At 52.8% G+C, this 25541-nt stretch overlaps 1 protein-coding gene across 1 annotated transcript; it reads left to right on the forward strand.

The window, feature by feature from the left end:
* Window positions 1–448: 448 nt before the first annotated feature.
* Window positions 449–19070, forward strand: MALL (mal, T cell differentiation protein like). Its single transcript, XM_024743664.1, has 4 exons — window positions 449–644; window positions 12864–13031; window positions 14242–14367; window positions 18517–19070. Exons 1-4 carry the CDS (start codon window positions 552–554, stop codon window positions 18589–18591), a joined length of 462 nt encoding a protein of 153 aa, XP_024599432.1. The 5' UTR covers window positions 449–551; the 3' UTR covers window positions 18592–19070.
* The last annotated feature ends 6471 nt before the right edge of the window (window positions 19071–25541 follow it).

Here is a 25541-nt window from a genome sequence, read left to right on the forward strand (position 1 = left end):
CAGTACCGCCTCTGCAGGGCAGGGAACTGGTCTCACGATGAGCCTGGACCCAGAGGTCACGCATATTAACTAACCCAGCAGAAAGATGAAAGAGCTCCAACTTAAGAACAGTTCGAGCAGTGGTGACCCGAGGGGTGCCACGGTGGGGAGTTTGGGGGGCATAGTGGTTGATGGTGATCATTCTTAAGAAATGGCGATCACCTGCAAAGAGTGCAAAGTGTGCGAAGTGTGCGAAGCGCCTCACCGTGGTAGCTTTGGCTCCGGGTGGGAGGTGGCGCCCAGACGTGGGCATCAGGAGTCAAACCCCCGCCCCAACCTCGGGGTGGTTCAGGGCTGCGCCCTTGGCGCTGGGCAGGTCCCTTGGGGTGCCCCTCAGTCTAGGGCGGGGGCCGGGCGGCGGCCGGGGCTCCTCCCTCTTCGTCAGGGGCGCCCCTGCTCTTAACCCGCGCGCGGGGGCGCCCTGGCCACTGAGCTCCGCCGGGCAAGAGAGCGCTCAGCGCAGAGCCAGAGCTGCGCGCGTCCTGTTCCGAGGCCGTCGCCAGCCCACCAGCATGGCCCCCTCAGCGGCGTCGGGCGGCAGCAGCCTGCCTAGCGGCTTCGCGGTCTTCACCACCTTCCCGGACCTGCTCTTCGTCTTCGAGTTTGTGAGTGGCTGGCGCGCCCCGCGCCCGCGCCTGGGAGGGCGGGATGGGATGGGTCGTGCCGCGCGCTCTTCTGGGGGATCCGTACAGCGCGCCGACTGATCCGCAAGCAGCGAGGGTCCCTGAGCCTCGGTAGCCGGGCCCGGGGAGGAAAGACTCTCCCGCACGCCCACCCCGCAGTAATACTTTGGCCCCTTCTAGCTAACGGCCATGGGGAAACCGTCTCCAAGACTTAGGTGGAAAAAACGAACTCGCAACACGGGTCAGATACCCGAAGCCGGCCCCGGTCCACTCTTTGCGCGCCGGTTTCGATGCTGCGCTCCCGACCTGTCTCCCATGGGCCGAGCAGAGGAAGCCCTTATTGGAGAGCGACGTCCCTGTAGAGGGGCCCAGCTCTTTCCAGGGTTAGGATTTTGCTTCAAAATTTAAAAATCATCAAAAGAAACCTGAGGATTACCAAGCAAAGTGTGGAGATTGGGTTGGTGTCATAGGAGGAGCCGAATCCGGATTATTTTCTCTTGAACGTCTCTGGTGAAGGTATTTGCGACAACTTTGATCTAATAAAACACGCTGTCGTTTGCTCCGCCACAGCCATGGTGCCCAGTGTGGGGTGTGCGAGGGGAGAGGGACCTGTGAGAGGCGTCCCCGGCCTTGGCTGACTTTGAGCAGTCTGTAGACCTCTGCACCGCGGCTGGTCCCTCCTTACACTGGAGCCGCACAGCCTCGCACGGCTGCAGGAAAGCGCTTCCTACTCTGGGCTCCTGTAAAGTGCTCACTGCCGGGAGGCTTCAGACCCGCCTTCAGCCTAAACTCCCCCAGGGCCCCAGGGCCTCACCTAAGGGGGTGGGGGGAGCGGGTGCGGTATTTCTTCTGTGGGTGCCGTTCCACGGGCTCCGAGACTCCTTTCCCTGCGTCCCCACCGCAGAAGTGGCTGCCTGGAGAGTCAGCTGGAAAAGAAAACGTCCAAGCCTGTTTAAAAACGGGACCCCAGCTTCTTATCTCCTGATGGTCAGGGAGGGTGTGAACAACAAAGGGATCAGGTTCTGTCATCCATGGAGGGTTGGGGGAAAGGGAAGCGGGGGTTAAGTTTGCTTGATGGCACCATATCAAGGAAGTGACATCTAGGAGAAACCCTGGACACCTCTAAGCTGAGCCACACTGTTTATAGGTAGGGACACCCAGACCCAGAGTGGAAGGGGCTTGCAGTCACTGGAACATTCCTTCCCCAAATGGCTCATCTCCGCGCTTCCAGTCGCACTTAGCCTGAAAATGAGTAATAGGTGGTTTCTTCAGAGGCTACTGTATTTACAAAGGCAGAATTTGGTGACTGTAAGTGATGATGGCTAGAGGTGAGATGGGGCAGAGAGATTTTTAAGCAACAAAATGACTTGCTCGTATCTCTTGAGTTGCCCTAATGAGTTTTTTACTCTGCCTTTGTAGCTGTTTGGGGAGCATTATAACAAGAATCATAAGAAAGTGTGTTGAGAATTGCCTGCAGCCCGGTGGTTAGGACTCTGCTTCCACTGCCAGGGGCCCGGGTTCAATCCCTGGCCGGGGAACTAAGATCCCGCAAGCCACACGGCATGGTCAAATAAATAAATAATTTTTTTTTAAAGTGTGTTCATCAGGCTTCATGCAAAAGACTCTAGCACACCCTCCTCCTCTTGCCCTGACCTGAACAGGTACACGAACATGTGTGTCACAATAATCAACAGGTGGAAACAGCCCAAATGTCCCATCAACGGGTGAATGGATAAGCAAACCGGAATAGTCCATGCAACGGAGTATTATTCAGCTGTAGAAAGGAATGAAGTACTGATACAGGTTGATAAACACTGAAACACTGCTCTAAGTAAAAGAAGCCAGGCACAGAAGGTTACATAGTGTATGACTGCATTTATCCGAAATGTCCAGAATGGGTAAGTCTATAGAGACAGAACTCAAATCGGTGGTTTGCCGGGGGCTGAGACGAGAGGGTAATTGGGAGCAGCTTAATGGGTGTGGGCTTTTCTTTCAGGGTGATGAAAAGGTTTTGGAGTTAGCGGTGATGGTTGTACAACATCGTGAGTGTATTAAATGCCATCGAACTGGTCCCTTTTAAATGGTTACTTTTCTGTTGCACCAACTTCAAATCAAACTTTTTAAATTAAGAACTATTTCAAAAATGACAGAAAAGTACATATACTTCAATAGGCATCCACGTAATTAACACTCAACTTTGTCAAATCTTAATATTTTGCCTTATTTACTCTCAGTATTAAGGAAATAGGGCTTTCAGATGACATCTAAGCCCCCTGGGTATTTTGCTATTATCTCACCTTACCTCTCCTCCCTCCACCCTCAGGACGACCCCTGGGCTGGATGTGTGTTCAAGATTAGACCTTTACTGCACCCCTAACTATCTATGACTACACACGGTGTGGTTTTATATATTTTCTCACTTTCTGAAAGTACCGTCACCCCGTACACATCCTTCTGTAACATGCTTTTCATGCAACCTTGTTCTGAGCTTTATACATGTTGACACTGTTTATTCAGTCTTCTATTGCTGGACACTTGGGCAATTTCCAATGTGTTGCATTTTGATAGCGCAGATGGAACCGCCAAAGAACATCCTTGTATTTGCCTCTTTCCTTTTGGGAATTTCTTGTGGGAACACACAGAGATTTGACTTGCTGGGTCATAGGGAATGCACACCCTTGTTTTCCCAGACGTTAGCACACTGATATCCAAAAGGGTTACAACGTACACAGTCAGAAGAGAAGTTTCCAGGAAGCTGATGAAGCTAATTAAGCTCAGGACTCCCACTTGCTCAGGACCCTTCCAAGACTCTGACTCACTCCGCATGCTTTCGTAAAGAGGGTCCCCATATCGTATAACTTCCTGACCCCACCAGCGGCTTATGAAAGTCTCCATTGTTCCTCATCCTGCCACACTTGGTAGAGTCAGATTTTGTAATTTTCTGCTAGTCCAGAGGGTGTGAAATGCTTGATTATTTTTTAACTCTGTGGTCCAGTGAGTCGTTGATTACTCCCAGTCTGTATTCTCATGCCTGACCTCCCAATAGCCTGGAAGGTGCAGATGCCAAACTTTCAGCCTCCAGGACTGAGGGTGGAGCTCTGCCCAGCTCCCAAGACATGCCCACAGAGCAGGGAAGGCTGGTAGCTCGGGCTGGCGCAGGGCAGCTCAACTCTGGCCCTGCACCCCTACCCCTGAGCTCCTGACTTCCGAGAGCTGCAGGGTCTTCACAGGAAGGGGAAGGCAGGCCCAACCAGGTGGTGTGACCCTGCCTCCGTGAGCACCCCAGAGCCGCAGAGGCCATGCCGCTGTTGCAGGCGGTGGGGTCACAGGTGTACCCCCATTCAGGTGCAGGTGGAACGCCCAGTGTCCCCCCTCCCACAACAACTCCCCCCAGGGCTTTGCTTCTGGCCTGTTCCCCCACTGCCACCCAAGGACATTTTTCCTTTTGGAGCCAAGGCTCTGTCTCCCCATCCTCGTCTTCCCTCTAAGCCAGGGGCTTCGGGACACTTGGGACATGTTCAGAAAATGGGATGTTAACATAGGATGTTTTTTGTCTCAGCTCTGGCCAGCTCTGGTCTCCCCAAGTGCCGGGAGAGACGCCTCCCTTTCGAAACTTGTGAAGGGGATACCTGAAAACAGGTTATGTAATAATCTTTAACCCAACTGCCTCTTCCCCAGCCTGCTAGAGATGGAGCCGCTGATAGAATGGCTGGATCTTGAGAGAACATTTCTTTGGAAAGAGTGTACGCACCTCAGGGTGTGCCCTTTGGGGGGCGGGGGTGGGAGTTGGAAGCCACCCGGAATCAGCCGGCAGTGTCGATTCTTACAGTGAACTGGACATAGTAGTTACTGAAATGAGACTGCTTCTAGGACCCAAAGTGACTGGGGACTTTTTATTATTTGAGAGTGACCAGAAAAGTCCTGGGACTGGGAGGGCAGGGGAGGGCAGGATGACAAAGCACTTTTCTGACGGGTGGTCCACATTCTGGCTACACTGGGAAGGCAGCATGAGGACCCCTAGGAGATGAGAGATGTAGAATCACAGAAACATAGTTTTCAAGAGGTGGGGGGAAACTGAGGCTCAGAGAGGGGAGGCAGCTCGCCCAGTACCTCCATCTCCAGTGGCACTTCTTGCAGTGACAGCAGAGCTCTCGCAGATTCCTGCATTCACCCAAACACCCACGATGAACTTCCGTCTACAACAGAAGGGACCACATTGCCCACCTGGCAGCCCTGGGCAAGGCCTGATTCCCTCTTCTCCCCCCAAGGGAGTGAAGGGACAGCTCGGAGCCACTGGGGAGCTCACAGCTGCCTAGGCCTTATTGTCAAAAACACCCTGGAAAAACAAAAACAAAAACAAAAACAAAAAAACACCCTGGAGGTCCTGAGTCACTAGGTTCTGGGCCGGCCCAAGAATCTGCATTTGCTAAGCACTGCACGGCCCGCATCATCCAGCTAGGTTTGGAGTGGTCGACGGGAGGCCAGTCTACCCCTCAACGTTAAATGGGCGACAGGACACTGGAGACAGCTCTCAGTGAAAGGCTTGGGCAAGAAGCCAGGTGCCCTGAGGTTCTCCTGGGCTCGGCGGAAGCACCCTCTCTGCTCCTGGGGAAACTTTCATTCTGCCCCAGCCAGGGACCTCTCCTACAGTCACCGGAGAGTACGAGCCGGCCCTGCCGCCAGTGCAGGACGGTGGCTGAGCCTCACTTCCCTGGCTGTGCCCACTGACTCCTGGCCCTGTGTCTCTCCTCGTGTTGCAGGCCCCTCCCTGGAGCTGTTTAAAAGGAGGTAAGGGTACTGCTGGGTTTTCTCCTTTCCTCTTCTCTGAAGGGAGGGGGAGAATTATAGGTAGAGGTCTCTCAGGGTTTTGTCCTTGGAGCTGAGAAGTGACTTTCCAGGTTTTCAAGAATGGGAGGCCTGCTTTGATCCGAAGTCAGTGACTGAGCTGTTCTCTGGAGACCACTAAGCGTGATGACGCAGCTCAGCTCCAGGATCCTCATGCGTATGTCGTCACAACCAAGCTGCCTTGAAAAAGATTGCTTCTGCGCTTTCCATAGGTCACCCCCAACTCGACGCAGATGGGCCCCCCTCTCTGTCCAAGTGCTTTCAGAAGAGAGTAGGCAGGTTCCAGATGCCCCTGCAAGGCACAGCTCACACTCAAGTCAGGCCAGGACAAAGGATGGCTGCTGCACCCACTCCCTCCATGCTGGCTGCCAGGGCGCGTTGGGGACGTGTGCTGTGCTGTCAGCCAAGGCTGGTTCTGCAGAGCCTTAGGAATGGCTTGTGTTTTGTTTTGTTTGTTTTTTTTAATTGAAGGATAGTTGATTTACGTTGGGCCAATCTCTGCTGTACAGCAAAATGACTCAGTTATACACATACAGACATTCTTTTTTAAAATATTCTTTTCCATTATGGTTCATCCCAGGAGATTGGATATAGTTCCCTGTGCTATACGGTAGGACCTCGTGGTTTATCCATTCTAAATGTAATGGTTTGCATCTACCAACCCCAAGTTCCCAGTCCATCCCTCTCCCTTCCTCCCCCTTGGCAGCCACAGGTCTATTCTTTATGTCTGTAAGTCTTTTTCTGCTTTGTAGATAGGTTCATTTGTGCCCTATTTTAGATTCCACATGTAAGTGACATCATAAGGTATTTGTCTTTCTCTTTCTGACTTACTTCACTTAGTATGATAATCTCTAGCTGCATCCATGTTGCTGCAAATGGCATTATTTCGTTCTTTTTAATGGCTGTGTAGTATTCTATTGTATATATGTACCGCATCTTCTTTACCCAAGGAAGAGCTTGGCTTTGCTCTGGACTCAGGACACTTTATCTGAGGGAGGGGCTGGGCATGGGAACTGGGCCACCTGGGGCCTGCCTCCAGGCAGGATGGGGCCAGCCAGTCTGGACCTGGATGGGGGCTGGGGACTGACTCCCCCTGGATTCCGTGCTGAGCCCTGGCTTCCACCCCCGATACAAGTCCCTGGACTTGGTGCTTTGGACCAGAGGCCACCAGGGTCAGGCACTGATGAGATGCCCCAGCAGGTGTTCTCTCTGGATGCTCATGAATGTGAGGACAGCAGGTGAATGACAGCCCTGGTCCCTGAAGCACTGATGCCTTGGGGAGGTGTGGGCCAACTCCTCACGGGTTCCAGATTATTCCTCAGAGCATGAAGCAGGGCCCTGGTACTCTCTGCATCGTGGGGCTCTGACCTGTCTTCTGCATTCTGGTGGGAAGCTGTGGTTCCTGGTAGCTTCTGGATGGGTAGCTTCTAGTGGCATAACTACTTCCTAGGGTAATGCAGTGGCCTTGATTCTCCGCCACACTTAGCCAAGGCTCTCTGTCCCTCCCACCATGTGAAAAACATTCGGTTCACGCTGGAGCAAAACAACCCTTGTGTTGAATCATTTTAATACACCAAGGTCCTAGGACCTAGAACATACATGTAGGAACTAAAAGAAAAGCCTTGTCACCAGCCGTCACACATTGACGTGCATGTGCGGTGAGAAAAAGGGCCACACAGCCAGTCTCAGCTGACCTGAAATTCCACACTGGAGCCTTGGTTCCTATTAGAATACAGTCAGGCTGGGAGGGGAGGGGCCAGAAAGAGCGGGACGGGGGGAAGGGGGAGAAGTACCCCCGCATGCTAATGACCAGTGCTATGGGGGGTGGGGGTGGGTACTCACCTGAGGGAAGAGGGACTCAGGCCTGGACAGGAGGCCACTGCCCAGTCCACACTCACCCTGTTAATATCAACTACAGACGTGAACCCACACCCTGTCTTTTTGAATCCCAGACCTCTATCCTCCTCTTCACAAACAGACTCAAGGTCCCCTGAGTCCTGGTCTCACCCTCAGATTAAAGGGACATTATCTAAGTCTATATTGGGAGGGTCATGTAATGATGGTTCCCCAGAATGAAGGAGCCTGCTGACAATGGGACCAGGAGGGCAGAGCACCTGGCATAGGTAAACTGAGTCACGAAGCCTCAGAAGCACTCCTGGTGTTCACCATGGGAGTAGACTCAGAGGTCAGACTCCTCAGTTGGCAGAGGGGGAGAGGGTCCCCACAGAGAGAATCTCTGACCTGCCCCAGATACCTCCATGAGGTCCAAGGAGAGGACGCTGTGCAAATATCTGGGCTCTTTCCCTCTCCTGGGCAGAGGTGATTAGCTGGTCACCCTCACTGGGGCCCCGACACTCACTAGGACCTGCCTTTGCCCTTGGTGGCCCCAGAGCTGCTTGACTGGGGCTTGGCAGCAAGACTGGAGGAGAGAGGCCAGGATGGGAGAGATGGGCTCCATTTACTAGTGTGTCTTTGAATAAAGTCTGTCTCCCTGGACGTACCTGCCCCCAGTGCTGCCATTTCCTCTCAGTATCTGTTAAATGCATAAGTGAATGAATGAATGAATGGGTGGCTGAGTGAGTGAGCAGGTGGAGGAAGGCTTTCCTTTGACTTGCTGGGAGCCCAGTTCCTCCATACAAGGGTGGTGGGGCTCACATGACAACTAGTGTTTGCTTCCTGCTGTCTCTGCTTTTCAGAACAGGAAGAGCCCCCCGCCTCCCCCTCAGACCCCTTTTCGTGGGTCTTGGGGAAGGTTTCAGTGCTCTGATCTCCCTCTCTCTATACTCTCCTGCTGCCTGGTGCTTAAGTCCTCTTGACTTGGTGCCTATTCCCTTCCCTGCAGTAGCTCAGCCTCCAGACACACACGCACAAGAAAACGCCCTCTGCTCTACCTCACGGAATGACTGATTGTTTTAGTCAAACAAGGCTCAGAGCTGGGACTGCTGCTTCTCCTGGAACACCGTTACTCTACTGGCCAAGTCACCTGCATAGGCCCTCCCAGCATTGCAATGACCCCTGACTGCCAAAAGAGTTCAGTGGATAGAGACACTTCCAGAAACACAAACTGGAGTTGCTCTTCCTGGTGGCCCTGGGAGAGCACCTAAGGGCTCGGAGCTCTCGGCAGCCGGGACAAGTCTCATTGCTGTGTCCATCTCTCTCCTCCCTCCTGGGGAGGTGATTTTTGCCCACCTGACCAAAGTAGCAGGACTGCTCAGGGTTGGGTGCGCCACCTGTGTTCTGTGGCCAGTTTCCTTCTCAAGAGTTCAGGGCACAAGCTCCTATTCACATACATGTGCCCTTCAAGACCACACTGTGCCCTCAGAGCTTGGGAATTCTGACACTGGGCCCCGAGGGACTTACTACCGGGTGTGTGTGTGAACAGCCCCACGTGGACGTCCTCCTTGGGTCACGTCTTGCCTTGTTATGGGAAGACTGCCTGCTTGTGGCAACCCTGACAGAGTAAAATGAGCCCCAGAAAAATATTCAGAGAATTTAAGCGATCCTTCTGCCTTGAACTCAATGATCCAAGTCCTGCTGCAAAAACACTGGACAATTGTGGACCCAGAGCTCTCAGCCCTGCACAAGCAATGGAGACACCCTACCAATCTCAAGAATGTGCCGGAGGAGTCCTTTTCCCACTTTTGTAACCAGAGCTCATTGTTGGAAGGAAGGCTTTCGCATATTTTTATGTCCTTTGTGTTCCCTTCGGCAGAGGCAGACACATTTTCCTCAGCTTTTGATTTCTGGGAGATTGTAGGTTTTTCCCTTTTTGATGCTTCTGAAGTTATTTTAAAATTCTGTGTCCCCACAAGGTCTGGGGGGGGATAATCGTGCAAGTTGAGATCTTGACCTACTGGGGTTTTCACGTGGTTACAGGAGAGGCTTCGCCCCATCGTACGTCAGTTATAACAGCAAGTACTTAGAGCACTCGCCGCCGTGTGCCAGGCACCTGTAGATATAAACTCATTTCACCCCGGTCCCATTGGGTGGGCACTACTGCTATCACTAGTTTTCAGATAGGGACTAGAGAGGAAGTAACTTGCCCAGAGACAACCAGTGACCCAGCGAAGTGTGGCAGAGCTGATTCAGATTCAGTAATTCTGAAGTCTACACCCTTAACCACCCTTGCCTGCCTCCTCTGGATTAATTCAGAAAAGAAAAGAAAGAACGTACTCTTGAGTTCACGTGAGACCTTCCCCAAGACCATCTCCTGAGGAAATTGTTTCCACAAAAATCATTTGATGGGGTAGACCGCAGATTAAAACTTTTTTAAGTCTTTGGAAATTTTTTGTCTGGATTTGTACAATATCCTTGGTTCTTACAGAACTTCACCTCTGCTCAGCCTCCACAAGCACACCGAATGAAAGATGGGCGGTTTCCAGGCCTGGAACACCAGGGTGGGTAGAGGCCTCAGATCCCCAGCTCCACCCCATCCATGGATACTGAGGCTCTGTCCCCGTGTCTAGAGGACACCCAAGGACGAGCGACTCTCACGTTCAGAGCAAGACAGGGATGGAAGCTTAAGGAGAGGAAAGGAAACTTTGTATCAGAGCCAGTGAGGAACTGGAGAGGCATCTTGGCCGGCACTGCTGGACGTTGGAGACAGGAACCATTTCTCCTTGTTTGACAGGAGTTACCAAAACTCCATCCATGGACCGCTTGTGGTATGGAAACATACTCCAAAGCCTTTGGCAAAGAGCCTGGGATGTTTGCTTCTTGTCCTATCACTCTGCTTCTCTCCTTGGCATGAGACCTGGGCACTGGGGTTTTCGAGGTGACCCAGGCGATTCCGGTGCAGAGTGAGGGCTGAGGACCACTGAGCCCTAGTCCAGGCCCCACCCCCGTTTTCTAGCGTGGGGATCTGGGACCCAGAGAGCGAGCTCAAGTCTGGTGACTCTCGGGCCACTCAGCTAAGAAATGTTATGCAAGACGGTGACCTGGGCGCAGGTGAGGGTGGTGGGAATCTGGCCTGTTGACAGAGATGAACGGAAACTGGGGCCATGCCTCCACCTGTGTAACTGATGTGTCAAAACGATTGCCTCTCAGCGTGCTTCCTGAGAGCTGGGAGCCCCTTCGGGTTCTCTTTAGGAAGGGAAGCGCTTGAACCCTCACCTACCCCTTTGCTCTTGACAAATATTTGGCCAGTAGGGTTCTGAGGCCAGGGAGCAGTGGACTGCTCCCTGCCTGGGATGCCTTATCTCCTAGGTGTGGGTGCTGTACTTGCTCTGTTTGCTCTCTGCAAACTTTGTAGGTGGAGTGAGGCAGGCACTGGCTTTGCCCCGTGATTCATGTCGAATCTCGGTTTTCCACTGAGCAGGGCCTGGCACGCCTTTGAGGTGGCCCAACCATCAGTCCTGTGTGAAGGTCACCCTTCCTCAAGCCGCACTCCCTGCCACTCCTTGTTCCCCAACCTCGTGCCAACTCACGGCCTTCCCAAGCCCTCACTGCTGCTGCGGCATCCTTTGGGCTTGGCATGTACCCTTTCCTCCCCTGGAAAGCCTCGTCCTGACCTTCTGGCCTAAGTCCACCTCTCCCTTCAAAACTCAGTTGGGGCCGTGTCCCAGTCGGGACTGCCTTGCCCGATCGTCCCGCGCCGTCACTGGCTGACTCTACGTCTGTCTGCACTGGGCTGCCGGCATCCTGGGTGAGCAGACTTCCCTCTGCTGTTGGGTGGTGAGGGGGCACAGGGCCAGAAGCTTCACACTCACGCCCACAGTTTCAGGCGGTTCGCACCAGCCGGCAACGTGCGGAGTGAGCTGCCAAGTGCCATTTACGGTGGAGGAAGCCAGGGCCCGAGAGGTGGAACCACGTGCTACAGCATCCTCCAGCGGATTCGGTGGAGAGGCCCCCTCACGCCGTGTGCCAGCAGCCCTCTGCTCCCAAGATGGGCAAGCCAGTTCCACCCTCTTCTCCATGCCACACTCTCGTGCCTTCTACATCCAAGTCTGTCTCAGCCATAGGCACGATCACATCCTTCTGTTAAGCGTCCCTTACGAAAAAGTCCCAGCAATCTGTTTGATCTTAAAGGCAACGATGGATGAATCTATACACACATCTTACTCTATAGCAGTCTGAGGATTTTTATTTAATCGATTTTGCTCCACTTATTCTAAGTTGGAAAGTGTGTCCCACTGCCTCTCAGTCATCAGTAGAGGAATTTTCTGATCAGAGATGCCCACATATGATTCATCAGACCCAACTTGGTTTTGATAACTCCAGGTTCTTCACTGCACTGATTTTTCTACCCAAATGTGATGGTCTCCTGAAGCTTCTCAGCGAAGAGGCTCAGAGAACACCTGGGGAAGTGCTATCTCTTACCCAGCAAGTGGGCAGCAGGTGCAGGGAGACAATGTCAGGGTACCACATGCATTTACACCCCCAGACCCTCAGGAGGATGGCGCTAAGCTCTGCAGTACCTTGGACCCTGTGACTATCTCCACCCCTGTCCCAGCCCAGTCCTTCTCTGGGTGGGGTCAGTGGAGGAGGCTGAGGTGACTTCACTGGGATGGAGAGGGACAAGGAGAATGGAAGACAAGTACAGGAAATTCCAGCTTGGGTTGTACCTTGTCCACAGGGGGAGCCGGATTATACCATTGAGATTATGAACCCCAAGTCTGTCCTTATGTTTCTCTTGAAAACATGGGGCTCCCTGACCCTGAGGACACCAAGTGGGATGTCTTCTGGATAATGACAGGGGGAGGAATGCTTCTCCCACCTCTGAGGAGACCAGGCTGACCTGGGCCCTCCCCACTCCAACCCCATCTCCAAAAGTCACTCCAAAAGAGAACTTCTGGGACTTGGGGATTTAAAGGTCAAGTTTTTTTCTTAAATGCTAATGATATAGTATGGCTAATTTGTTTTGCCAAGTAAAGACCAAAAGAATCAGCTGGCCACTACCATTTTATAAAAGAAAGAATATTTGGGGGAGTTTCCTGGTGGTGCAGTGGTTAGGACTCAGTGCTCTCACTGCCATGGCCCCGGGTTCAAGCCTTGGGCCACAAGCCGTGCAGCGTGGCCAAAATAAAACAAAAAGGATATTTGTCTATAAAAAATACTAGGAAGGATATAATCTCAGAGTTTGCCCTTCTACTAAAAAACACTGGATGGCCTAAGTCCTTTCTAGGGATAACAAATTTTTTTTTTTTGGGGGGGATAACAAATTTTTAATTCAAAGGTGCCTCTGTTTCCCCATCTCACAAATGGGTCAGTACCACACTCACAGGGATGTTGTGAGGATTAACTGAGTTACCATTTATAGAGTGCCCCCGCTTCCCCAGCGTGACCTCTGGGTCTGGTCCTACCTGGGTGTGGGCTCTCCTGGTCTGACCCTCACCCCTTCTCTCCCTCCCTCTGCAGGTCTTTGGGGGGCTGGTGTGGATCCTGATTGCCTCGTCCCATGTGCCCATCCCACTGATCCAGGGCTGGGTCATGTTCACGTCTGTGTCTTGCTTCATAGCCACCACTCTACTGCTCTTCCTGTATCTAATTGGTGCCCACGGCAGCAGGACTTCCTGGATCACCCTGGTGAGTCCCAGTCCTGCGATGTTTGAGGTGGGGGTGGGGGTGGGGTGCGGCATTGGAGCGTCGCCCCTGGCAGGTTGGCTTTGCCAGTGCTGGGTGAGGTGCCCTGTACAAGTCTCCCACCCATGCGCCAAGGCTGAGCCGGGCAGGCCCTCAGATCCGAGCTGCCCATAGCAGCCCAGGGCTCCCCGCCGCAGGAGGTCGGGCAGAGGTGAAAGGCAGAAGCGGACTGTCACTGTCACTGCCTGATCCTCTGTGGGCCTGCTCTGCTTTCTCCTGGGTGAACGCCCTTTTCATGCAAACCGGCAGCCCAACAACCCTCCCTGTACCTCCTGCACCTGCCAGGGGCCAGCTGGCATCTCCCACCACCCAGAAGGGCTGACTTCCATTTCGGGGTGGGGGACAGGGTGCTGGGGGCTGGTCCTGGCTGCCCAGTGTGAGGCCACACTCACTGCCCAGCTCTCAGTCACCACCTTCTAGAGCAGGGTCACCAGAGAGGGACTTGGCCCAGGAAGAGGGGAGGCCTGTGATCGCTCTTGCACATGAATTCTGCTTTGAGGCCCATGAAGGGGGTAAACTTACACGTGGGCCACCTGCCCTTACCTCCCCTGGAAGGCGGTGGGGCTGTTAGCCAGGCCTCTTAGTCTCAAAGGGCCTCCAACCTAGACCTTAGAAACCACCTCCAAATCGTAACTACTCAAAAACCTGTTCTAGTGCCTTTTTGCTTTTAAAACATACCTGGAGCCCCAATCCCCGGCTCCCCCCAAGAAAAAGCTAACAACAACACAACAGTGAAAATGGCCTGAACCTCTCACTCTGTATTGGCCACCAAGGCCACACCCGAACTGGGGACTGACTGCAGCTGACACTTCTCAGGTCCAGAACCAATTTCTACCAATCCCAAAGGACCACCTCCCCACCCCTTACTAGATCCCACCTCAAGGGAAAGCAGTATCCTTCCTCCATCAAAGTCCTTACTCTGGCCCCAAACCAGTGAGATAACTCAGCTCGGCAGCTCTGGTTAATCAATGTCTCTGAGGAGGGGGGCAGGGTTGGGGGTGTCAAAGGGAGTAGCAGATGATGACGGGGGACCTGGTCCTGGGGTGGGTCCCCCGTCATCTGAGGGGTGGACAGGCCCTGCTGGGACCACAGCTGCCCCACATCTCCATATCTGGGTGCCCCACCTGTCTAGTGGCCTTTTCTCACCCTGCAGGATGCAGCCTACCACTGTATCGCCTCCCTGTTTTACTTTGGTGCCTCTGTCCTGGAAGCTTTGGCCGCCATCCAGCTGCAAGTGGGCTTCACCTACAAATATTACCATGAAAACATCGCTGCTGTGGTGAGTCCCCAGTCAATTTGCCCCGTTCACAGCTCCCACTGAAAAGGTTCTGAGTGGAAGGCTGCCCGGGCCCTCCCGCATTTTTTTAGTTCACTAAATTTTGAATAAAATAAACCTTCTCCTCATTTCTGAAGAAACAAAGCCTCAGAAAAGGGAAATGATGTGCCCCAGACTCCCTCAGCCATCAGTCAGGCCTGCACTGCCCAGGGGTCCAAGCCTGGTTGGGCTTTGAGGCAGATATGGGAGGAGACATGACCGTGGGGCCTGGCACTGTCTTGAGCCCTTGCGAACAATCTTGTTTACCCCTCGCGACACCGCTAGGAGGGAGGTGCCGTTACACCCATTTCACAGATGGAGAACTAGGGCCTTAAGAGCATTGCACAACCTGCCCCAGGGTCACCAGGAATTGGAAAGGCCTGGTGTCCAGGCCAGGTGCTCTTTCACCCACACTCTTAGCACCAGTGTGAACAGAACATCTGGCCACTTGGGTTCCTGGCTCTCCATGAGTGTCTTCCAGGGAAGCACACCGTCAGGGCAGGGGCAGTGCTGAGACCACAGATGGAAAGTCGAGTGGCCAGTGTCTCCCAGGCCCTGGCTCTGCGGCTGTGGGGAGGCTCTGTGGCTGTGGGGAGGCCCTGCCACGCGCAGCATGTCCAGACCCCCAGCCATGGATGGTTGCTGCTGGGATTAGGCCTTCGTCTCTTGACAACGGTGTCTCCTGCCTGACAGCTCTGAGAACCTGTGCAGGAGGAAGCCTGGAGTTCACACTCGCCCATTCCTTGTGCAAGTCCCTTTGTGCCCTCTGAGCCTCGGTTTGCTCATCTATAAAATGGGACAGTAATTCCTGTTGTTTCCCTGGAGAATGAGACAGCTCTTAAACCGCTTCCATCCAAGGCCTCACGATGAGCAATGGGTGGAACAGGGCTGTAATCTCCTTCACCCCGTTAGGAGGTGAGATGGGGGTGAAACTGTGTGTCCGGGAAGCACACTGCACGTAGGTCTGAGCTTTAAAAGCAACAACCTCCAACTGGGGGACCAGATCCATGGCGGTCTGTGAGGTCATGACCTGATTTTCTTGTTGATGGAATGGATCAGAGTGACAGGGAATACGAGAAGGTACTGTTTCATGAAACTCTTTCCCAGAGTTGTGCGCGTGTGTCCTTGCACCAGTGTGCTAACGCATGATATCAGATGTATTTCTAACCATGGATATTGTTTAAAAACTAAGAAAAAGTTTCAGAAATAGCACTCAGGTTTCTAGCGATTGACCTATGAATTGAGCAAATCCCAAGGGCAAATGTGATGACACACCACGAGATGCCCGCCCCAGGTGCCAAATCTGTTCCACCCCCGCCTCTCTTCGGGAAGGGTAGAGCAGAGGCTGAGAGAAAACCCACAGGGTGGGCGCAGTTGGGCTCTGGGAAGGGGGTTAGTGAGGGTGCCCTTCCTGTCCCCAGAGGGAGGGGTCTGGGGGGAAGCTCCTCAAAGCCTGTCTGCTGGTCCCCAGGGGCCCACCCCCTTCCCTGGGGAAGCCACACACTCCCCTCAGCTCCCAGCCGCTCTCCAGTTCCATAAGCATGGCCACCTCCTGGTTCCTGGCATCCCCTCAAATGTCCCACCGTGTGGGACCCTCCCCCATGTGGGCTCATCTCCCAAGGTGGCTGGCTCCAGGAGCACAGCCAGGCAGCGCCTTGGGTGTTCTTCCCTCTCTTGGGAGACTGGTCATCTGCCTCCTCCGGCACCTTCAAATGCCTATTTCATCACCCCCTCACAAGAGAACCCATACATACCTCCCCCATCCCAAGCCCAGAAGCCTTGTCTCTGAACAGACATCAACCAGGCATTTGACGACCGTTTCTGTAAAATTAGTGCAGAAGAGGGCAGTGAAATGTAGACGGAATGTGGGTAGTGGGCCAGCCCTTGACTGAACAACGCAGGAGCGGGGAGTTAATGACCTGCCCACTGGGCAGATATCTAGTTGGGAACCACTGGGCTCTACCAGGCTCTACCCTATTCTGACTTCTCCCTTTTACTTTCCATCAAAATGCAGCATAAACAGGCATCCAGGGAGGTGACCTGGAAGCACGTGTACAACCTGATGAATTTCCATCATGCACCCATGACTCACAGTTCACAAGTCCTCCGTGTAACAAAGCATCCAGGTTAAGAAACATGACAAGCAGCCCCTTCTTGTCCCGCTGCGGTCACTGGGCCCCTGAACTGAGTATCAGCGCTGGCCTGGTTTCCAGCTCAGGTTCCACTTCCCCTGCTTTGCATTCTCATGAGCGTGACGTGCCTTCGCCCACGTCTGGCTTCTCTCTCTTCGCCTCCGGTTTGTGAGGCTCCTCCACACTGCTGGGTGGGGATGCAGAGGTCCGTTCTCTTTGCTGTTTAGTGCTCCACTGAGGACTGTACCAACATCTATTTATCCCTGCCACGATGGATCATGTCCCCACGTCCCTGGGAGCTGAGCTGGAGAACCATGAGGAGGCCCAGGCAAAGTCAGCAGGGCTGGAATCAGGAATCTACATGTTGCCAGCAGGCGGAAACGCTGGGCTGGAGCCCCCCGGGTTGTGTCCGTGCACATGGGAGACAGAATCGTGCTGACACGCTCAGGATTTAACCCCAGACCCTGCCCAACACCCACATGCCCCTCCCATGGTCTCAGGGTGGGGCGGGGCTGCGGCAGTCCGGGCATGTGACCTCCCGCACACCCCTGGCCTTTGGGAGCATCTGGCCTCCTCTCACCCCTCTTGGACTCCTCACCTGCCTCAAAAGCTGAGCTTCTCCCTCTCTCCTCGGCTGGCAGCAGAGAATCTGCACCAGAGGGATCCCTGGGATTGGTGAGAGCTGCCTGAGAGTAGCTGGAAATTTCTGGAGAAATCTAGAGGTTTCTGGATCTTAACTGTGGTGGGCAATAATGGCAGCTGTTCAGGGACAGGGGTTTTTAAGGGCCTAGGTTCATGTCCATTCATGGCCCTGGCTCTCCATGTCCCGTGTGCCATTTCTTGACCCCCCTTGAAAGTAAGTGTTTCCTGTTCCTGTGGGGACTTCTGAGGTGCTCCTGCCAAGGGTCTCCATTGGACTCGGAGTCCCCAACACAATACACTGCTCCCTCCTGATGCGCAGGGGGGTCTTCGAGGGGCTTCTCACTCGTGTGTGACTGCTCCCTTCAGACAGGGTATTTGGTTCCCAGATACATTTTCTTACCTTGGTTATTCAATAACTCAGGTTACTTACCGCCTCCGGCAGTGAGGGTGAGGGTTCGCCCAGGTGTGGAGGCAGCGGAAGAGCAGGCACAGTTACGGCTGGTTTTAGGGGAATTTTCAACAGTCACGGGAGTGTAGCCGCCCTGATGTTATGCCTGGGTTAGAAACTCCTGACCCTACACCCAAGGTCACAAGCCAGGTGCAGATATTTGCTTGGGAGCAGGCAGCCCTCAGGGCCGGCCACCCAGAGCAGGGTGATAGGACAGATGGTGCCCAGGTGCACCACGGCAGGTCAGAGGCTTGACAGGGCACAAAGTGACCTTTTGCCACATTCCCCAGCCTCTGTTCCCAGTAGTAGCTTTCTCAGTAAGCTCCCTCCTTTTGCCAAAAGCTCAAAATCCCTCCTCTCCATCCCAGTCCCTCACTTCCTGTGGCCTGGCTCCCTGGCCCATGCTTGTGCAATGCAAAATCTTAGAATAAAATTCTGGTCGGGGTCTGAAGATGTCCAGGCGGCAAACCCACGTGTTCAGACTCTCTTAGCCAAGGCCGCTGGGATCACAGCTGGTGGACTCTGGTCTTATTGGTGTGCAGGAAGGAAGTTTTCCATGAAGAGCCCTTCAATCACCACTTGAAGGGTCTCTGAGGGCCCTCGTTTCCAGTTGGATGGCACCTATATGATGATGTGTGACGGCAAATAGTTGACCTTGCACACCAAGTTCAGTATATCATTAGGTCACCTGGAGTCTGTGCTGAGAGCGTTCTGGGTCGCACCTAGGCTCTGCAGGAAAGCATATCTGCGTGTGTGATGGGAAGCAGTGGCAGTCCACAGACGTAAGGGCTGTCGACCGCAAGCCATGCACGTGGCGACCCCAGTGTGCACAGCCCATGCCTTTCCCTCTCCCCGTGCACGGCCATTAATTGTCACTTATCTTGCTTTCAGGTGTTTTCATTCGTAGTCACTCTGCTGTACGTGGTCCATGCAGTGTTTTCTTTAATCAGATGGAAGTCTTCCTAAAGCAGCAGAAGAACTTTAGCTGAAAACCAAGAGGGTATTAACTGATCGGCCTGCCTTCCAGCATAACACTTTAGAATGCAGAAATGTTCTTGATAGTGGATAAAGAAAGAGGTTTACTCTCCCATATACCTTCATGTCAGAATAGGAGGCTTGCTACATTTATCCTCCAACTACTGAGCTGTCTTTCCAAGATCGTTTCCTATTTGAAAGGGGGCAGTGGGAGTGGGAAGTGAGGAATGTGATCTGAGAGACCACAAAACTGGACTGCTGACTCCTGGACTGGATCGTGAGAACCGTCTACTGGAATTTTCCTCCGGCTCTTTTGAGTGTCCATCTTGCAGCAAGTTCCTCTGTCTTCAAGAATATTCTACCTGTCATGGGGAATAAAATTCACCCAACAAATATTTGCAGGTGTCCACAGTGGGATGTGATAAACCTTTGAAATACTTTATAAAGTACCTTTATGTTCAATACTTTCATGGGGGTGTTTTTCGTTTTTTTTGTTTTTTTTTTTTGAGGGGTGGGTCCGTGCTAAATTAGAAAATCCTTAAGCCAAAAGAAAACAAGGGCAGAAGTTTCTTCTCACTCTATATGAAGCTGATCAGAAATTTTCTGGGCAGTATCTTCCATGTTCTATTCCCATTAGGAACGTGGATAAGAAACTGTTTTTAGAATTTCCTTGAACCACACTGTTGTAGAGAAAGGGGACCGGGCCACAGTGTGAAAGGAAGTAGTATGACAAGTGGCAGTGCTACCTTTCAGGTATGAGATGTCTGGGTCGGGAGGAGAAAGGATGATTAGGAAGGAGGGCACTCAGTAAGGAATCCTGAAAACTCCGCTCCCGTTACGAAACGCTCCTTTAACCCTTCATTAAAGGAAGGTAATGGTTGGGACACCAGAACAGGTGTCTCAAAAGCTGGTCACGTTCCAGCGTGGAGGTGTAGATGCAGAGGCTGGACGACTGCTGGCTAGCGGGCACGCAGAGCAAAGATTGAAGCCTCAAGCAGAGGTCTGACTAGTTGACGTGTTACTCCCCTTCCAACATGGGGACCCTGTGACTAAACTGGATCTCAGTGGTATCTTCAGGAGCTGTTATCCCAGGGTAATTGTACCAGAAAAGGCCACTTTCACTGAGTCCACTTAAATTTAAGGTAAAATTTTACATTATTAGGAGCAAAAGGTGATTGGGGCTATATCCTGAAAAATACAAGTTAAGAAATGATAGGAAGTTGGTCACGTGTTTAACAAAATTTGCTACCAGGTGTTGACTGAGGGAAGTCTACAATTTTTTCATCATGCACCAAGATGCTAACAGAAGCTCATATTCGACCCCATCAAAAAAAAAAAAGAAACCAGAGGCTTAGTCGAATTTCCCAAGGGTTTCTCAATGTTTTTTCAATTATCCTCTTTACAGGAAATTTGATGTGCTCTTTCTCTATTTTCCCTTTTTCAGTTGGGAATTGTCTAATTCGAAACCCTCATTAATCCCAAGCTTTGCAGAAGATTCTCTGACATGACCTTCTCATTCCTTCTATCCTGAGTCATTTTTATAATTTGCAGTTTCACTGTGCATTCGATTTGCCTCCTCTTGCATTGGGTGTAATAAGGGTGGGCAGCCTCAAAAAATGCCCTCTCCTGGTCCTGTTTTCCTTCACCCAGACCACCCCGCCTCTCCCCACCCCCAGCAGACCCTGGTCCAGTCTCCCGGCTGGTGCATCTCACTGCTCAGCTCCATCTGCATCCAGCTATTTAGGAAGTGTTTGCAGGTACAACTTCTGGCCAGTGGGCAGGCCTCCTTGCTAAGGGCAGTGCTCCCAGGAACCCATGTGGCCTGGGGAAGGGGGCATTTAAGAAGCCTGCTGGGCAACAGCAGAAAGGTCCTCAGATCACAGAGACTGGGCGTCAACTGAGCACCTACTGTGTGCTGGGACCATTGGTCCCTCCAGGTGTGGGATGGTGTCTGCCCCCCAAAGCTTCTCGTGGTTGGCATGCCTCAGCTCTGCCTCTGGGTCTTGGGCAAGAGGGAACCTCCTATGGGGCACATCTGGCTGCCACCCCAAGGGCAGGTGGGACATGCCTTAGAGGTTACCTGCTTGGTGGCCCTGACTTGGACCAAAGGGCAGGTCACACCAACACCCAAATTTGCACTGTGTGACCATCTTGGCTGCCATGTTTGGAGCTCCTGCCTTGGGTCAGACACTGTGAGCACCTTCCATATAGAGAGCCTCCTGTCATCCTCCCAGTGGGCACAGTAGACAGCTATGACTGTCCTTGTACAGGTAAGGAGACAGACTCACTCAGCGGGTGAGAACTGGAGCTGGGCCTGGGGCCAACTTCTTCCGTCCCTGAAGCCCTGTGCTCACTCACTGTCCTCAGGTGTCCAGACCTGTCCCCATGAGGGTCTGTTCTCTGGCTGCTTCTCAGGAAGTGACAGTGAGACAAGACCTTGTAGTAGACCTGATACCAGTGGGCAGAGGACGTCAGAGGGGGATGAAGCCGGGCGTGTGGGACAGATCCGGACCGCTAGCAGGGCTTGCAGGAGGCCACACGGCCGAGTCCAGGTCCTGGACACCGTTGTCTTCCTGAAAGGGGTGGGCTGCTCTGAGCTGCAAAGTCATGGCCAGGCCCGTCCAGGCAGCTGCCGAGCTCCACGCTGCAGCCCCGACAAAGCCAAAGGGCCCCCAGGCCAGCTGACGCTTTGTGAAGAAGGTGAATAACTGGGTGTCTCTAAGTTCATAGAACAAAGAGCTATGTCCCTCCACGGGCCTGAGAAAGGAGTAAGAAGTCAATGTCTGTACATGACCAAGAGGCAAAGCTTGCAGCACAGAACAAACCATGGTGACTACAAACTTGTGTGAGGGTGTGCATCTCTGGACGGAAAGAAGGAGAGGCAGCCGTGGATCAAATCCCACCGGGATATTCGGGATGCTTCTACCTGTGACTTCAGTGCCTGTGGCCCCCTTGCTGTATGGGGGCTCTGGGGACACATCCTAAGGGCCTTCCCTGGGCAGGGCAGGCAGCCTGGGAGGGGCTTCATCACACGTAGTCCCCCTCCAGGAACCGAGCCCCTACCCCTTGCTGTGCTCCCAGTGGGTCCCACCGGATCTGCCCTTCTCCTGGAGAGGACAAAGCGTGGAGGAGCTGGGCTTCACCGGCATGCCCAAACCGAACTCTAAAAAGCACCTCTCATCAGAGCCCCTGCAGCAGCCCACGTGCGGGATTTAAGGCCTCTCCATGCTGACCTTAAAGAGACACAGGCTTTGCACTGCCAGCCGTGGCCCGTGGGCCGTGGGCCAGTGCAGCCTTCAAGCCCACACAAGGGATGATTGTTCCCGGGGTCACAATGGGGCCTCTGAGGGGCAAAGTGCCTCTGGCCTGGCCGAGTGCTCCTACACACATGGGCATCCGCCCAGGGCATTTAGAATAACACGACTTGAGAAAAAGATTGAAAGTGATTTTCCCCGCTCTCTGCATGACTCATGGGCTTTGTTCTCATGGGCTTTGTTTGGTAGCCTCCAAGAACTGGGGTGCTGGAGGCAGATGCTGGGGCTCCTAGCTGTGCCCTCTCTCTTCTCTCACAGGTAATCTGGGACAATCACAGTGCCAGGCTCTAGAGATGGTACCCAGAGAGGTTTGATACACGCAGGGAGTTCAGCTTCCAAGACGTCCTTCAGCTAATTTGTAGTCAAGGAGAGCCTGGTAGGAGGCAGGCGCCCAGGGACATGATGGGAGAAGCCTTGCCAACACCACTGGCTGCTCAGTGCTGCTTAAAGCACTTTACTTATTCACTTAATCCTCATGACAACCCTATGTGGTGGATACTGTTTAGATGAGGACTCTGAGGCGAAGAGAGGTTAAATGATTTACCCAAGGTCACAGAGCAAGTAGGTGTGACTCGAGTTCCAAGGGCCCCCAGTGTTACCTGTCATGTGCCACATCTCATAGGACCAGGGGGCACAGACCTGCCAAGCAAGTCCTTCAAACCCACAACGCTGACAGACGATACAGAAGGTTCCAGACTACACACAGGGATTTTCAGGGAAACGCAGGCAGAAGCCCAACCCGCCAAGGAAGTGCGTCTGAGATGAGAACACCTGCAGGCAGGGAGTCTTCCCTAGGCAGAGCCAGGACAATGATCCAGCCAGGTGGGGTGGGGGAGGGGAGGCCTCCAGAGGTTAGGAGAGTCTGACGTGGCCCTGAAGGCGAGTATCTGTTGGCAGGGGCAGCTCTCCAGGTGAGAGATGCTATGGGTGTGGGCAGTAGCAGGGGTGGTGGGGGAAGAGCGGCGGACAGGCTGGTCTGGGGAGGTGGGATAGACCTGACCAGGTTTTGGTGAACAGAGATCCCATGGAAGGCAGCGGCTGAGGACACGGACCCTGAGCCTGCACACGTGTGTGACCTCTCAGCCTCAGGGCCCTTGCCTGCAGAAGGGGAATATTCATCCTGCCTCACAGGTTGTTGGGAGGATTCAAGAACTTGGTTCAGGTAAGCACCTAGGACCAAAGAAGGCTGAGGGAGTGTCAGCTGGGCTCACCAGCATGGGAATGAAGGAGGGAAAGGTCTAGAATGATCCTAAGTCTCTACTCTGGGCAGATGACGGTTACTGGCATTGTGTTTATTAATTAACCATGTTCCTGACACTGTCAGAAACTCAGACTGACACTTCTGCTTCTCCCCACAGAACTGAACATTTAATCAGCCATGACATACTTTAAAATAGCCCCACCTAGAGAGAGTGGCATAGACATATATACACTGCCAAATGTGAAGTGGATAGCTGGTGGGATGCAGCCACATGGCACAGGGAGATCAGGTCGGTGCTTTGTGACCGCCTGGAGGGGTGGGATAGGGAGGGTGGGAGGGAGGGAGACGCGAGAGGGAAGAGATATGGGAACATATGTATAACTGATTCACTTTGTTATAAAGCAGAAACTGACACACCATTGTAAAGCAATTATACTCCAACAAAGATGTTAAAAAAAAAAAAAAACCCCACCTAGTTGATGACAGACTGAAATCATACGGAAGTAATCACAGCTCAGGAATACAAAACAGGGCAGGTGGCCATTGAGAATCTTGTCTCAGACACGTCCCTGCACCACTGAGAACTTCAACATTTTCTTAACTATATCAAACCAAGGACACCAGTTGTTTTTAAAACAACATCTGTGGTCTCAAGGTTGTTCCCCCTTCTAACTATACAATCACTTCAGACTCCAGCTGATCCTTACCTCCTGCCGGCTCCAATTATAATTCTTGATCAACAACTCGTAACTAACTGTGGCCTTGTGGGTTTTGCCTTTATAAGCGCTCTCCATTTTGTAGTCCAGCAGAACACAATTCAAGTGCTTCTTGAATCTGGCTCTCCTGGGCTGCAGTCCTAAAAAACCCCAAATAAATGCCTCTTTATTTCCATTAAGTCTTCATTCCCCAAATTTTGACTAACAGAGTAAACCAACTTTCAGTCCCTTGGGAAGGAAGCCATTTCTGCCAGAGCCCTCTGACCGCCAAGTGCAGGTCACTGTCATGGTCATGGTCATCTGACCAGACCCTTCAGTCCCTCAGTTGCCCAGGCATGAGTAGCCAGACCTAACAAGCTTCACTCCTCCCTCCTGGGGGCAGTGCTGGGAGGGGTCGGGGACATTCCAGATGAAGAACAGGAGGCTGGAGAGGCCAAGAGACTCACCTGAGCACACAGTAAGTTAGCGCTGGAGCAGGCACGCAGCCTCAGGGCTCCTGGGCACCCTCCTCTGAATGCTGCCCCCCTTGTCTTCCTGCCCCTGCCACCCTCCTCTTTTTCCCTCCAGTTTTATTAAGATACAATTGTCATATAACATTGTAGAAGTTTAAGGTGTACAACACGATGATTTGATCTATGTATACATATACTGTGAAATGCTACAACTGGTTTAATTAACATCCATCACCTCACATAGCTGACACAACCTTTTCTCCTTGGGATGAGAACTTTTAAGATTTACTCTCTTAGCTACTTTCAAATATACAGAAGAGTGTTGTCACCTATTGTCATCATGCTGTACAAACATGCCCGGGACTTATTTATCTCTAACTGGAAGTCTGTACCTTTGACCATTTTCACCCAATTCTCCAACGCCCTAGCCCCACTTAGGCAACCACAAAACTGATCTGTTTCTATGAGGTAGTTTTTGTTTGTTTGTTTGTTTTAGATTCCATATGTGAGATCATACACTGTCTTTCTCTGACTTACTTCACTTAGCATAAGGTAATCACTATCCCAGAGAGACACCTGTACCCTCATGTTCACTGCAGCATTATTTACAGTCGCCAAGACACAGAATCAATCGAAGTGTCCACTGACAGGAACTTGAGGGCGTTGTGTCTTCCTCTTTTAACATATCCCACCGCTTTCTGCCACTTGCACTGAGGCAGAACAGAGAGAGGGGCTAAATTAGCAACCTGCACTGACCACAGAGCAGGAGGTCAAAAAGAGCCATCCCTGTGAGTGTGGAGGTTCAGTGCCCGGGCTCTGGGGCCCACCAGCTGCCCTGCGGACTTCAGTTTCTGGGGTAAGAATGGATGACGACCTTGCGAATCACAGGACAGCATCCACCAGCGGCTCGGGAGGGGCACGGCCGTCCCTGAGAGTCATGCACAGATCACCCAGCCCACTCTTCGAACACTGTACCACGAACGTCTGTGACGATGCCGACGTGTCCCCACACCCAGCCTGCTCCCGGTGTCCTGCTCTCCACACCACCAGCCTCTGCCCTTTAACCCTACGAGCACCTCGCCCACCCCCACCTCCCAGGCAGATGCCCTGACTGGTTGCTTCTCTGCAGATGCTCGCCCTACCCACCCCCCAACAGGACACAGTGAGGCTAGAAGGACCGAGGGGCTCTCAACAGCTCCCAGGAGGAAGAAGTTCTTTGGTCCCAAGGGCCCCTCCTGGGACTCATTCCTATCGCCCA

Source organism: Neophocaena asiaeorientalis, unplaced genomic scaffold, assembly GCF_003031525.2.
Source record: "Neophocaena asiaeorientalis asiaeorientalis breed wild unplaced genomic scaffold, Neophocaena_asiaeorientalis_V1.1 scaffold114, whole genome shotgun sequence".
Classification (NCBI taxonomy): Eukaryota; Metazoa; Chordata; class Mammalia; order Artiodactyla; family Phocoenidae; genus Neophocaena; species Neophocaena asiaeorientalis.